Raw genomic sequence first — 15,751 nt, 5'->3', positions numbered from 1 at the left:
CTGCGTCAACAACGCGTAGAGATTAGGAGTAGGCCTACGATAATATTTCCACCTGTCAGCTTCATAGTGTGTTGGCTGGTACAGAGTGGGTCAAGGTCTTCTCTCAGTTGAACACGAGTGTAGTCGTAACGCTGCGTCAACAACGCGTAGAGAGTAGGAGTAGGCCTACGATAATATTTCACCTGTCAGCTTCATAGTGTGTTGGCTGGTACAGAGTGGGTCAAGGTCTTCTCTCAGTTGAACACGAGTGTAGTCGTAACGCTGCGTCAACAACGTGTAGAGAGTAGGAGTAGGCCTACGATAATATTTCACCTGTCAGCTGTCATAGTACAGAGTGGGTCAAGGTCTCCTCTCAGTTGAACACGAGTGTAGTCGTAACGCTGCGTCAACAACGCGTAGAGAGTAGGAGCAGGCCTACGATAATATTTCACCTGTCAGCTTCATAGTGTGTTGGCTGGTACAGAGTGGGTCAAGGACTTCTCTCAGTTGAACACGAGTGTAGTCGTAACGCTGCGTCAACAACGCGTAGAGAGTAGGAGTAGGCCTACGATAATATTTCACCTGTCAGCTTCATAGTGTGTTGGCTGGTACAGAGTGGGTCAAGGTCTTCTCTCAGTTGAACACGAGTGTAGTAACGCCGCGTCAACAACGCGTAGAGAGTAGGAGCAGGCCTACGATAATATTTCACCTGTCAGCTTCATAGTGTGTTGGCTGGTACAGAGTGGGTCAAGGTCTCCTCTCAGTTGAACACGAGTGTAGTAACGCCGCGTCAACAACACGCAGAGCGTAGGAGTACGATAATATTTCACCTGTCAGCTTCATAGTGTGTTGGCTGGTACAGAGTGGGTCAAGGTCTCCTCTCAGTTGAACACGAGTGTAGTAACGCCGCGTCAACAACGCGTAGAGCGTAGGAGTACGATAATATTTCACCTGTCAGCTTCTTAGTGTGTTGACTGGTACAGAGTGGGTCAAATCTAGAGATTCACTTATATGTTGTTCGGTTCCTAGAGATTTCGGTACACACCACAGTTTTTATTCGAGGATAATAATTTAAAATCTTAGGAAGAAAGCAAGACAGAATAAAATCACAATTGCAAATATAATAATTAAAATTTCTATCGGTATTTATTGGGAAGGGAAAGGATTGAAACCTCCCAAAATCCCGTAAGAAATGCATTGGGATCATTTTAAACCTGTCTAGAGACCGATAGATTTCATGGAGATGAATAATAATATTTCATGCAACAGACTTCTGTAAAAACTCCGAAAACATTTTATTATGGGTTATAAGTAATAATTAATTGGTCTGGATTTTCTCAATTATCTTGAATAGTGTGAGGAACATGGCTAAAGTGGATTGTGAAGTTTTGAAACTACATGAAATTTCGGATATGTAGGCTTTTCTGGGATTAGCGTTTTGAGCCTTTAAAAGTAATGTCTGTGTTTTACGATGACGGCCTTTGATTGTGCATGATGGAACACCAGGAAATCTGAGAAATTTAATTTTCAATAAACACTTCTCTTATATTCCTGTTGTATTTGTTCTCTGTTATCTTTGAAGGTTTTTTAATTACTGCATCTTTAGAACATCCTGGAAATTCGTGGTTGTAGTTAATCTGTTTTTGTAAGAATTAGCCTTGTGTGGATTGCGCTTTATAGCGAAGCAAGGAAGTCATGTTGTATTTCATATTAACCTCAATTTTCACTCCAAGTAATTGACTTTTAAGGAAAAGAGACACGCCACAGTCACGGCCAATCCCTAGCAATGAGCATAAGGCAACCAAGACGGCACTGTGTAATTTTACAGACCTCAGATACGACAGCACGCTGTGGTCGTGGCGTGTTCTGGCTGTGACGTAGGAAGTCACGTGAATAGCGGCGGAGGTGTGTCGGACGAGCCTCCGCGGAGGCGGCCGACTCCATCTTGAAACCGGTCTACTGCTCAATAACATTCTCGGTCGTCTGCTGTCTACACACTCTACGAGTGTTTGTGGCATAGAAATGACCTTGAGGACGACGGGGCGCGAATGGTATCTCCCACATCGTATTTGCGAACATACTATAGAGATTGTTGGTTAGTTACTTTATTCTCGTTGTCGTAAATGCTATTTCAGAATTTGATTGATTATACGCTTTTTCTAACAGTTGTAGATATCATGAACTGACTACTAGAAAATAAAATTTTTGTTTAGCCAACGTAGGTTAAACGTAAACGTGTGATTCTCTAATCGAAAAGTCACACGGGTTTGATTCTCGGAGGAGTTATTAAATATTATTTCCAAATGGATTTTGCACCCTTTTCCTCAAATTGAAGTAGGCTATAACCTTTGATTAAAAAAAACATTCCGCTGTCTATAAAGAATAGTTACAGCTGTATAAAATTCTGAAATTTTAAATACTCTTACTTAAAATATTAAGTTATATTACTTTGGTACTCTCTTTTACTAAAGTAAATTGGCATGTCTGAATAAAATTGCGAATTTTCTACTCTTTTGCTAAAGTATATTGGAAAATTTATAAAATCAAGTTTTCTTTGAATTTTTATTGGAATAAATAATAAAGATTAAAATAAATAATCACTTTTCTTACCTAACAAAAAAAAAAAACATGAAAACGTCCTCATATGAGAAGTTTTCGTGTAGTTAGTCAGGTAATTTTTGTCAGCAGGAAAGCTGTTGAAAAAGGCAAGAATAAAACATTTGCACTCTTCCTATTGTTTTCATAAACTGTACGAGAATAGTTTGGCTACAACTGAGGTCGGAAGCTGGCCGGGTGAATGTGCTGCCCAGTAGAGTCTAGTCCAATACGTTGTCCGCATGTAATAATTTTTTATTACTAACACTTTTCAATTCAAGTAAAGATAACATTTGTAAATACTAATGTGGTAACTATGGTAGTAATGGATTATTTAAATGCAATATCGGTACTATAGCAAATCTATAGAAGTCGAAATTATACAGTGATATCTTCTCTCTCTTTACATTACGTACATGAGAGTAAAGAAAACAAAGTGTATACTTTAAAAAAATTTGTAAAACATAGAACTACATTAAAGATAATTAAATTATTGTGAGTTGTTGTTTTCATAAAGTAGTAATAAAAATATAACACATTTCATATTTTTATTTTCCAATGAACTATACTACTACATAAGCGTCCCTGAAACGTATTATTAGATAATACATTATATAATATTTATATAATTTAGTAATTTGCAGTAGGGAAATAATGAGCTTGACGACTGGTAGTGTGGATGGCTCGAGTATTTCCTCGTGGCGTCACTTGCTGATCGCCTACACCCAGTCTATTTCTTTCTTTTTCTGTAGTCATAACGAAAAGTTGAAATGCTGTATTTCTGACCCTCAATACTACTGTGGATTATGGAATCTTATGCAATAGCAGAAACTATGAAATATATAACATTACCAAACATTGCATTTGGTATATGTATTTTGTGCCCTAAAGGCGTATTTTGAAAGAATTTTCCAATCCTTCCTTATGCTCCTCTCCACTGGCCTCTGTAATAAAAGAAGCCTGCATTCCAGTTGAATACCATGTTATATTGCAGCTTATAGAGAGAAGTTATGTCTGTAACAGTTCTTATGTTTCACTTTCACTCTGGGTGGTGCTAAACGAACAACTGTTGGTAGCTGGATTGTAATTCTCTGTGATATCCCACTTATTACGTCAGCTTCCAACCCCAAATCTCATGGTATTATTCATGTAGGTCCATTATTAAATATAATCAAATTTAACGTAGAGTGTATGAGCAGATCTAAAGGCCCCTGGATATCAACTTGACGAGACAGTTTGACACAGAGTATACGGTGTAGAGATCTATGTGAGACAGGACATTGCCGACATGTCAATATATCTCAAAAGCTCTGGTGATGATATTTTCATACTGACAGTTAATGTGTCTGTATCTGATATCACCACAGTAAATGTGTACAAACCGTCGACCACCCAATGGCCAAATTTTGAACATCATATCCTCTTTGTGTGGGGACTTGTAACTGTCATCATATCCAGTGTAGAATGATGCAAGCACCATCATTCATTGCACGTCATTCTGACGTTGGCAGTGGGAGTACTCTACTGATTTGTGCTTTTGAAAACTGCTGTAGACAAAATATTTCTAGATTTCCTAGAACATGCCTGAATAAAGTTGAAACTATGGCTCTATTTAATGCTATATTAGATATCATCGAACTATCAAAGTCTTTCAAAAAGTCTTTAAGTCGTAATAGCTATTTTGAATAACCAAAGTGTGCTGAAAAACATCAGCCCTTCCTATTGGGTTTTAAAAGCTGTTTGAAAGGATGCTGTACAATAGAATTTTGCCTATTGTGAATGCTAAAATTCCTGTTGCACTATCTGTTTAAGACCAGATCCTAGTTGCTGTGACCATTTTTTGGCTCTAACACCTCATATTGAGAATGGATTTGATAAGAAAACAAAGACATATTCTGCAGCATTCGTTGATTATTTGGTGGCTTGTGACACAGTCTGGAGAAAGGGCCTGTTAACTAACTTACATAATTTGATTCCCTGTCCTTTTCTTTCAAGACATAAATTCATTGTTCAATAACAGGTTAATCAGAGTTGTATCTTGTTGTATAGCTCATTTAGAGAGATGGCCTTTCCAAATGGTCAGTTCTTTCTTCTCTCTTGTTTAATAAAGACGATATCCAGGAAGTTTATTAACGCTGATAATATTGCTATAGTTTTCCAACACGGTGACATAAAGACATCTGAAATCACACAAGATTGCCATCCTCGACTTACCTCAGAACTGGAAGCTAAAGCACGACCCCTTAAAATTGGAGATTGCCTTTTCTTATAAACTGGCTAGTTATAAGCTTAATATTGGCTTCTATGGAATCAAATTTAAACACAGTAGCCATCTGGAGTACCTCACAGTCATGTTAGATTCATCTCACATTTAAATAATACAATAAAAACAGAAGCAGAAGTGAGAACCAGAGTAGTATAGTACAGAACATTTCTGGATTGTCTTATGGAGCCATGCATAAGTTCTGTGACTGGTATATCCCACTGGTGAATATTGCCCTCCGGAGTGGCTGAACAGTGCCCATGTGAGAGGTTGACATACAGATTAATGTCATGAGGACAATAAGTGGTACCCTCATGGCAACTTTCCTTCCCTGGTTCCAAGTGCTGTTTAATGGTATAGCTCCATCCAGCACTGCTCAGGGAGCATGTTTAAATCATATCCACTCCACATCCTCTATTATGTAAGATTTCCCAGATCGCAAAAATTGACTAAATTCGAGAAACCCTTCCTTGCTCTGAGCTTTTACTTAGTATCTGACTGAATTATACACTAAAAACCTAATTATGATGTTTTAATCTAGGTACGCTACTTTTTAAGGTGTAAAGTTGGCTTACCCATTGAATCAGGGATGTAAAATGCTTAATACTGCAGAACTAATGCACTTTTCATTAGACTAATAGGGGCTAATGAAGAACTTTGAATAGACATGAGAAAAGTGTCAAGAGAGTACTCATAATATACCTTCTTCAAGTACATTTTCCCATCCTCATCATTCATGCTTGTCAAGTTTACTCTTGGATGGATTTTTTAGTTTTCTTGGTTGTGCTTTGTGTAACTTTTCGTATAAAATATGTGTATATATAAATAGGAAAGAAAATGTATGTTTATGAACATTTCATGTTTAACATTAAAGAGAAGTTTAAAATCGAGATAATAAATGTCATGCATTACAATATTCATAAAACAATAATTTATGGTTGTACCTCATTACATTTTAAATTAGACATCTCAATATTATAGTCAGATTTGTTTAATTACAAGCATAAAAAAATTATTTAGTGTTAAAATATTTTGTTTATATTGGAAATTGTGTTAGAATTTGAGTTGACTACAATATAATGATATTGTTTTGCTTGATGTGCAGGTAGACACTGGGATAAGGTTTGACTGGGATTCTAAAGAACAGAACATCATAATAGGCAGTTTCTTCTGGGGCTACATCTGCACAGAACTGCCTGGAGGGCGGCTTGCGGAACTGATCGGTGCAAGGAGAGTGTTTGGCTACTCCACACTGACAGCTGCACTCATCACTCTCATCACTCCGATGGCAGCAAGACTCAGCTACATCGCTGTCGTCATTACAAGAGTCATCTTGGGCTTTATGTTGGTAAGTGGTTTGTCTGCTCCACATTGACAGCTGCACTCATCACTCCGATGGCTGCAAGACTCAGCTACATCGCTGTTGTCATCACAAGAGTCATCTTGGGCTTTATGTTGGTAACTAGTTTGTCTACTCTACACTGATACTTGCACTCATCATGCAGAGATGTTACGTTTTCGTGGCTAAATCTCAAAAGGAACATTACCTGTTGCCTACAAAATGGCTTTTCACAAATTCTCAATTTGCTCAGGAACGAAACATTTGTGATCCTATGTATATTAGACAAAAAGTGTTTTGTATTCACATCCTCTACCAACCCTAAAAAAATGTGCATTTTATCAGAATCACTCAGTATTAGAAGTCCAGATTTAACTAACCAGGCCTTAATTGTAAACACACAATTTACACACATTAATTGTTTTATTTGTTTGTGGTTTTGTATATCAGTAAAATTTATTGGTGTTACAAAAAAATTTGGACTTTGGCACAAATAGTAAAACTATATTTGAATTGTACTATTAAACTATATTTGTAATACAGTAGTGACCATTTGTAATTTACCTCATATTGAAAAGTTAATGTATGTTTTTCATTGTTGCTAAAGTTATAAACATGAATATGATTGTTTCACATTAAATGGTTCTCAGTACATTCCTCCTTTATACATATATTTTTTCGAAAATAGCAGCTTCCACATTGGAAAACAATCACGAACAATTTAAAAACACAATAATAACTCACCAAATTACCCTCCCACAAAGTGATACCCGGTTACTATTTTTAAAACCTACTAACACAAAGGAAGTCATTGCAACAATATCCTCACTAAAATCCAAGTTATCTTGTGGAGTAGACGAGGTTTCATCAAAAGTCGTAAAACACTGTGCCAAACAACTAGCACCTCCATTAGTCAGCATAATAAACAAATCATTTAGTTCAAGACAATTCCCCTCTGCTTTAAAAACTGCTAAAATATATCCAAAACACAAGAAAGGATTCCTCATCAAACCAGAGAATTACCGCCCTATCTCGCTAATATCAACACTCTCAAAAATAATAGAAAAGATTGCTCTGTCAAGAATGCTAAACTACATGGAAAGAAATGAACTTATTACAAAAAATCAGCATGGATTTCTCAAGGGTAGATCCACCACCACAGCTGTTACAAATTTACTTGAAAAAATCACAGACAACCTGGAAGATGGCAAACATGTCTCAGCTATTCTACTTGACTACAGCAAAGCCTTCGATTGCTTGGGTCATGACCTCATCCTGAGAAAACTCTCGGCTTTAGGTATTGACTGCCTAGCAAAAAATTGGGTGGCTAGCTACCTGAAAGATCGTACACAAATTACTGAAATTCAACAAAATCTGAATGGAAAAAAATGTGTATACAGATCAAAGCCACTGCCAGTGAGAAGAGGAGTACCTCAAGGCTCAGTATTGGGCCCCTTTTTATTTATTCTTTTCACCAACGACTTTTCTGTTTTTATCAATGATGACAATGTAGAGACTATAATGTACGCAGACGATACAACTCCTCTATTTGCAAATGACACATCACATGAATTAGTAACTAGCATTTTATCATCTACAGACAAAGCACTCCAATACTGTATTCAAAATGACTTAGCTATCAATCCATCCAAAACCACACATATCAATTTTAGCAGAAGACATGAACAAATACCAGATATTCCCAATATTTCAACGGAACAAAAGACAAAACTACTGGGGCTTACAATTGATGCTGACCTTTCCTGGGGAGATCATATTAATGCACTGACCAAGAAACTCTCATCTGGGATATTTGTAGTCAAAAGAATGATGTGGATGGGAGGCCCGGAATTAGCCAAAACAGCCTACTACGCGATGGTAGAATCTCACATTAGATATGGATTAATTTCTTGGGGCTCAACATCCGAGGCCAACCTTAACAAAATCCTGATCCTCCAGAAAAAAGCTATTAGAACACTTGCAGGCCTAGGCCCTACAGATAGCTGCAGAGAAGCGTTCAAGTCACTTAAGATCTTAACCGTCACATCACTCTACATACTTGCAGTTGTCATCTACACCAATCAGCTGGACCTTCCAAGAAATGAAGACATACATTCATACAACACTAGGAGAGCAGCCGACTACAGTCTTCCTATTCACCACACAACAACATTTAGCAAAAAACCTTCATACATTGGCCGCAAAACCTTTAAGGACAAGAGAGGAAACCAGTTAAAAAATGAACTTCAGAACTGGCTAGTGGAGCGACCCTCATACTCAACCAAGGGGTTTTTTGACCTTTTATAAGATGATAAAACATTACACAAAATTAATAAATAAATAGATACATAAAATTGTAAAGCAAGATTACCACAAGTTGACGCCATTGTATTTCTTAAAGAAATTGCAAATAAAGAATATTGTCTATTGTCTATTGTCTACATAGATTTTATGTGCATATTATAATAGCTGTTTATAATGTACAAAAAGAGCTAACTATCATTTCATACACTGAAATGCCTATTTATAAATCTCTGATCAGGACTGATCATGATTTGAGTAAATTCTATCAAAATGAGACCAATTAAATGTCTCCCAGGAAGAATGTTGCAAGCCTAAACATTTTACAAGGAGAATTTTATCATGGAAAGGATTCCTTATGGTCTTTTCTATCACCTAGTGTTATTTTTTTTAATCGTAACTAAAACCGGGACCTATGGGGTAGCAGAAATTGTTGTGTAGGGGAACAATTGTACTTGTACAGAGTCATGGTAGGGGAAAAATAATTCACCTAATTTTAGCATGTTAAATCATTAAATGAAGGAACAATGTGGCTTGTAAACATTAGCAAATAGAACAAAAGAAGTTAAGAAAGTTCAGAGGATTAGTGAAAAAGAATATAAAAACTAAAAAGATGGAACCTGATAAATTTTTCTCAATTTTTACTCATGACCTACCTTCCTAAGTACATGGAAGAATTTGCCACTGACGATACTGATAATATAGTCTTACTTTTGTTTGAAAAATATGCTGGACTGCTAGAAAGTCAGTCAAATATTGTGATGAAAATGGCTGTACCGTATTGGCAATATAACAACCTAGTAGTCAAATATGGGCAGAAGAAAGGAACAAACTGCTCACTTACAACTGTGTAAAGCTGGTGACAGAAGCAAAATACTTGGAAGGGATATTAGTAGATAAAACCTCAGCTGGATACTGCACATTGACAATCTAAGTAGAAAACTGAATACTGGGATCTGTATTATAACAAAACTAACAAAAACAAGTGATACAGCCTGTGCTAAAACAAAATACCATACACTGTTTGAATCTCATCTACAGTATGGTGTGAAAAATCTTCAACAGTCAATTGACATTTCATTTTAGTGATTGAAGAGGGCAGTGAGAACATTGCTGGTTTACAACTGAGAGGGAGCTGTCGTCCATCCTTTATAGACTTATCAGTGCAGGTTGTTCTACCTATATATGTTCTGGAGGTCGTAACATTTGTTCATTAAAGTGGACAACCTAGAGGTTACAGCATCCATCACTACAACACTCTAAGTATAACAAACTTCCATCTTTCTGTTTATCGACTGGCTCTGTTTGAGGAGAAACCCTCGTACATGAGAATAAAGCTGTGGAACCACTTACCAGAAGACCTCAAGAAGTGTAACGCCAATAGTTTCAAGAATGAAGTAAAGAAGTGGCTGCTACAATAACCCTTTTACACCTTTGAAGAGTATCTTGGAAGAGGTGTATGATGCGATAAAAACAGAAGACCAATATAAACTTTGTAAATATCAATTTTCATTTTTAGTTTAATGAGACAGTTACAATTCTCCATAAATTTGTATATTATCTTTTGATAGATTGTTTAATCCAGAATACTATAATCTTACGATTATTTTGTGACAAATTTTTTGTATAAAATGAATAATTATTATAACCTAAAAGAGTGGCTTATGTGATTATTTTTTTCCTTCTGTGTCTAATCAGTTCAATTAAAAAGTGTTTCTTTGGCAAAGATTAAACTAATGTATAACAGATGTTAGTTAAAAGCTTTCTTAAAATTTTATGTCCACTTAAATGTTGTTCCACTAACTAAAAACCTTAAATGATCATAAGCATGTTATAAATAAATAGATTACAATGCATTGCATGTGGACCTTATTGATGCCAATTCAAAAATTATATTAAATCTTACAAAAAGGTGTGTTCAGAAAGTAATGGGAATTTTTAAGCATAGCTGGTTTGGAGAATTCAAATTCAATATGTTTTATTATGTCGGTACTCATGCTCTTGAAGTATAATAAAATCTCCAGCTGTATTCAATGGCAGCTGTTAAGGTTAGATGTGTTTTATGAACTTAGCAGTTTTATTTTTTTTTTTTATGGATCCAAGAATTTGAAAAAATTTTTTTGTGAAAAATGAAATAAGATGTAACAAAATGTGGGAAATGTTAACAAATGCCTATGATGAGTTGTATAAAGGTTTCAAAGATGACCGTAAATATATTGAAGATGGCGAATGCTCCGAACGCCCCAGCACATCAACAACAGATGAAAACGTGAAAAAAAGTGGAAGAAATGGTCATTATCTATTGCCGTATTACGACCAGAGAAGTCTCTGATGATGTTGGCATATATCAATTGGCTCATGGCATGAAACGTGTTCAACTATTTTGTGTCAAATTAGTTACAAAATTGTTGAGTTTTGAAAAAAAAAAAACAGTGGTGAATGGAAGTTGGTCAGGAGTCACTAAATGAAGTCATCGGTGATGCAGAATTACTGAAACGTGTTATAACAAGTGAGGAAACATGGGTATATAAATATAACGTCTAAACTAAGGTTCAATCATCCTAGCGGAGGCATTCTGGAGCCAATACCAGAAAAGATGCTGTTATGATGCTCCAGCCTCCATATTATTCAGACACGGCTCTTTTTTTATTTCCAAAAAAAAGAACCTTAAAGGTCCAAAGCTTTACAAAGATCGAATTTGAGAAGTGCTTTGATGATTAAGACAAATAAATGAACATGTATTGTTTTTAATGAAAATGTTTGTTACTTTTTCAACATACTTTAAACAATGTTTTATACAGTTTCTGTAACATTTAGAAATGTATATGCGGAACATATTACTGGGCATTCAAATCTGATCAATCCTGATGTCAGTCAATCAATTTTGATAAATTTGTTTCATCAAGTTCGTTTAAAATTTAGTATTAAGTTTCAAATAAAATCAGACAGTCAAAGGCTTGATCAAGATTGATAGTGTAATTACATAGTTAATGATTTTTAATCCGTTAATTGTATTTAGTTGAATAAATCTTTATCACACTTATATTACTACAACTGTTTTGTTTTCATATTATTTTGATAAAACTGTTGTTAAATGCTTCAAAGGAGCTCTGTTTCAAAACTTTAATTAATAATAAATCAGGCTATAAAATAGGCACCAAGTAATGTGGTGATTAAATTAAATTCATATTCTAATGTGCAGATATTATCAGAAACAGAAATTAGAACTCAAAGAGTATTTAAAATTGTAAACCACGAGCATCACTGTAAAAACTCTAGAGGTGGGGGGTACTGTAGGATTCAGAGAGAGGCCTATTAACCAATATGCTCCCCTAATGTAAGTGAAACACATGCAGTCGAGAGATGATGTTAAACAACTATCACCCTGCAGACAGTGATGATAGCATCCGCTGTCTCTACTAGAAACTTATTGTACTAAACGATTTTAGTGGGGGATTTTAATTGAGTGTCCTTGTGACTTGCAAGGTCAAACCAAGTCCATAACACAAGCCTCTTGTTTGTCTGGCAACTTTTCTTGTGTGTTCTTCTATAGGCGTTTTGATTATAGAGGGTTAATTTATCTTTGTGGGTGACAAAAACAAACCAGAGGCTTCATTTTAATCTTTTAAGTATAGTTTACATAATTTAAAAAACATAGTTTATCCTAAAATGTTCAACAAGAGTATAAAAAAGTTGTATAGTATTTGGACATATTTTACATTCAACATAATTGTATTTTCAATTTATAGTAATCAACTTTGGTGGGCTATGTTTATGTCTTTATATGCTGAAGATATAACTAATTTGTATTGTATTAACACCTACCTTCTTGATTTATAATGTCAGGGCAAAGAACTCTTGAATTATGTAGACTGTTTGTTCCACAAGCTAGTTGTCTTCAAAGTGTTACTTCTTGTAGGAATTTCAGGTTCTATAGTAGTCAGTTGTATTCCATCCTGCATAAGATGAATTTTTTGGTGTATTTAGTAGTATGTATGATAAAGAGGAATTTGGTAGTCAGTAGTTCTTCGTATTGTAGGCGTGGATGTCCTCACCTCTTGGCAATTCCAGTTGATCAATATGCATAACCACTGCATGAATATACAGAGTCATGACTCAAGATTTTGAGTTTTGTAAGCCTCTCTACAGCTTTCCAATGGGATGAGGCTGGCTATTACTCTTATGGCAATTTTCTGAAGGATAAGTATTCTCTTTTGAGGTTGTTCTTGGAGTTTCCCACACACACAATCAGGTTGTATCTGATGTGGGATTCCATTAAAGCATAATTCACTGTCCTAGCTGCCAACAGAACTATCAATTTCATTCTATGAAACCACATAGACTCCAGAGCTGTTTCTTATTTTGTACGTCAACATGAGCGGTCCAGGAAAGGTCAGTATCTATTGTTAAGCACAGAAAGTTAGTTTGCTGTTCTATAGAGATGTGAATTTTGTTTATTTCTACATGTTTACGACTAAAGTTGATTTGTGTTGTCTTCAACGTCTAAGTCGTTTCATGGTGGTAGCACTGGAGTCCTATATCTATCGTGTGTGTAATGTCAGAAAAGAGATGAGCGTTTTCATTCTCAAAAAGCACGGTGTCATCTGCATACATTATTGTATCCTCAGTTCTGTCATTTATAAAACATGGAAAGTCGTTAGTAAAAAGCACATACATGACAGGATCCAGTACTGAGACTTGAGGCATACCTCTTTTCACTGTTAATGGTTTAGATCTGACAGTACTGTTTCTATTGCTGTTTGTTGTCTGAACTTCAACGATTTGCTTACGTCCTTCTAAATAGCTGGATACCCTAATCTCTAGACCTGCATTGAAATCCTAGTGCAGCCAGTATATCCAGTATAAAATTTATATCCTTCACAGTCAAATGCTTTGCTATAGTCTAGCAAAACAGCAGAGACATGGTTGTTTTCTTCTAATTAATCTGTAATAAACTCGACCGAGCTTGTAAATAATACTAACAATTGACTTCCCCTTGAGAAATCTATACTGGTTCTTAGCTAGGAAATTGTTAATTTAAAGGTAAGCATTTTTCTCAGTGCAATTTTCTCAATTATTTTGGAAAATGTGAAAAAGAGTGAGACTTTTTTAAGCTTGAGGTAGATTTTAGATATCTTCAGTTCTAATGGGAATTGGGCCAGACTGAATGATTTGTTAATTATACTTGTTAAGAGGGACTATTAACTGTTTTGCATTGTGTTTTACTGCTTTAGCTGGAAATTCATAATGCATGGAATAGTTGTAGTAGCATTAGAAGTTTTAATGTTGCTTTTCTTTAGTCTTGACCTACAGACCTTAGAGTGTTGTCCCAATTTAGAACAAATGTTACATATAGCATCGTTAATAGGACAGTTTATGCACGGTTGCCGACTGTATCTACAAAAATAACATTGTAATAAATGTATTAAAGGTACAGACATTTCTTTAATACCTGCCTGTATGGTAATCAAAATTAGAAACTACTCTCCCTTGAAATAAATTCTGACATGTATTTATGTGTTTTGCAGAAGGGATACTGCATCAGGAGATACAGGCAAACCATTTACCTTTTTATCTTATCACTTAAAATCTTAAAGACTTGACTTGACTTGATCATGCATGTGTGTGTATCATTTAGTCGAAGAATTGTTACTCATAGAACACGAGGTGGTAACGTTAAGCATTTTGATGCTTATATAAACAGACAGCAATATATTATTTGTTAATTGTTAAAGTCAAGAACGTAGCCAGGAAAAAATTTTTGGCAGTCCATACAACTGATATTTTCCCGTAGTGGAGAGAGAGTAAGGCCCCATTTTGTTCCTTAAAAAGTTCTAGACCCTTTTCTTTGTTGAGAACAATCTTTCAGCAGTACATGTCAGTAATACTGAATTATTTAAATAATAATATTTGTTTACTAAAAAAGTAATTGGAAAAATTTAAAATCTGTGGGGGGGAGTCCGGAACCCTTGGACTAACTTCCTTCCTACGTCCTTGGTTAAAGTTCTCTATTAAATTGGTCCTCAGGTTTTGGCTACATGCAACGATCGTCACTAGGATTCTCAGAAGTAATTATATGCGTGTTTGTAGGTAATAAGGTAGTTACTAGAGCTGCCAGGTCCCTTGTCTAGCCAAATAATATAAAATATAAATGAGTATAACCTTGGAGATGTCCATATAATTGTAAATAAAAAATGTTTAAAATTAAAAAAATGTTAATCTTAATTTTTTAATTAAGTTATTTATATAATGTTATGCAATGTTATTTATATAATGTTGATGTAATTCATCAACTGTGTAAAATCCCCTGGACAACAGGATTTTTTCAGGTTTTTATTTTTTAATGATTTGTCCTTGGTTTCTATTTTAATAGACTGTTCTAATTTAATGTTTGAAGGTAGAGTAAGGTGGTTACCAGGACTGCCCTTGTCTAGCCATCTCATTTGTCAGAACTGGATTTATTGAAATATTGTAGGTTCCACTTAAAAATTACTTTATAAATTTACTTATAAAGTTCAAATAAATTATAAAATTGTGTTCTATGTGCTTTATATTGTTCAGTAGTCCACTCTTCATGATTAATAAGTATTTTATAACTTTATAGTTATGACCTCGCAATGAGAACTTCTTTAAACCTTGATCTCATTTACATTTTATGAACTGAAATTGTGATCTAAAGGTTAGATAGCTACATGTATTTGAGTATTGCATATAAAGCACAAGAATACAGTTACAGTCTAGACAAATTAATACTCTGAGCAATTATTTCTCAAATATATTTACAATATTTATGTGATTCTAGGGAGCTACATGGCCTGCAATGCATCCCATGGCTGCCAAATGGATCCCGCCTAATGAGAGGAGTAAATTCATTTCAAACATGATGGGTAAGTTGTGAAATAGACAATTCTTGTCTCTCTTTTTTTACTTGCACAATATTCTGGACTGAATTCATTGGACTTAATGGTAATTAGCATGAAGCACTTTGTTTGATCTATTGATAACTTTGTTACATTATTATCCTATTTAAAGATTTGTTTGGAAATTTAATACTGCAAAAACTTGGTACTGAACTGATTGAGTTGGCATTTTGCATGAACTTAATAGTTTAAAAACTGGAATGACATATTTTAAGTCGTATTCATAGAGTTCTGTCTGGTTAGCCCTTAAAATTTCAGTAAAAAATTTAAAAAAAAATTGAACGCAAGTGACTAAAAACATTTGTAGGTACCTATTGGTTTTGAAAATAAAAATCTATTGGCTCCCTCAATGTA

At 35.0% G+C, this 15,751-nt stretch overlaps 1 protein-coding gene across 1 annotated transcript; it reads left to right on the top strand.

Annotated features, from left to right (window-relative positions):
- Positions 1-5,915: 5,915 nt before the first annotated feature.
- LOC124374284 (sialin-like) lies at positions 5,916-15,390 on the top strand (the record flags this gene model as incomplete). Its single annotated transcript, XM_046832526.1, has 2 exons — positions 5,916-6,185; positions 15,280-15,390. Coding segments are annotated over 2 exons (366 nt in total), but the record flags the coding sequence as incomplete, so codon positions are not given.
- Between the last annotated feature and the right edge of the window lie 361 nt (positions 15,391-15,751).

Source organism: Homalodisca vitripennis, unplaced genomic scaffold (genome assembly GCF_021130785.1).
Source record: "Homalodisca vitripennis isolate AUS2020 unplaced genomic scaffold, UT_GWSS_2.1 ScUCBcl_7755;HRSCAF=15563, whole genome shotgun sequence".
NCBI lineage: Eukaryota > Metazoa > Arthropoda > Insecta > Hemiptera > Cicadellidae > Homalodisca > Homalodisca vitripennis.
Note: the sequence above shows the minus strand (reverse complement) of the source record. Positions and strands in the feature narration are given on the sequence as shown.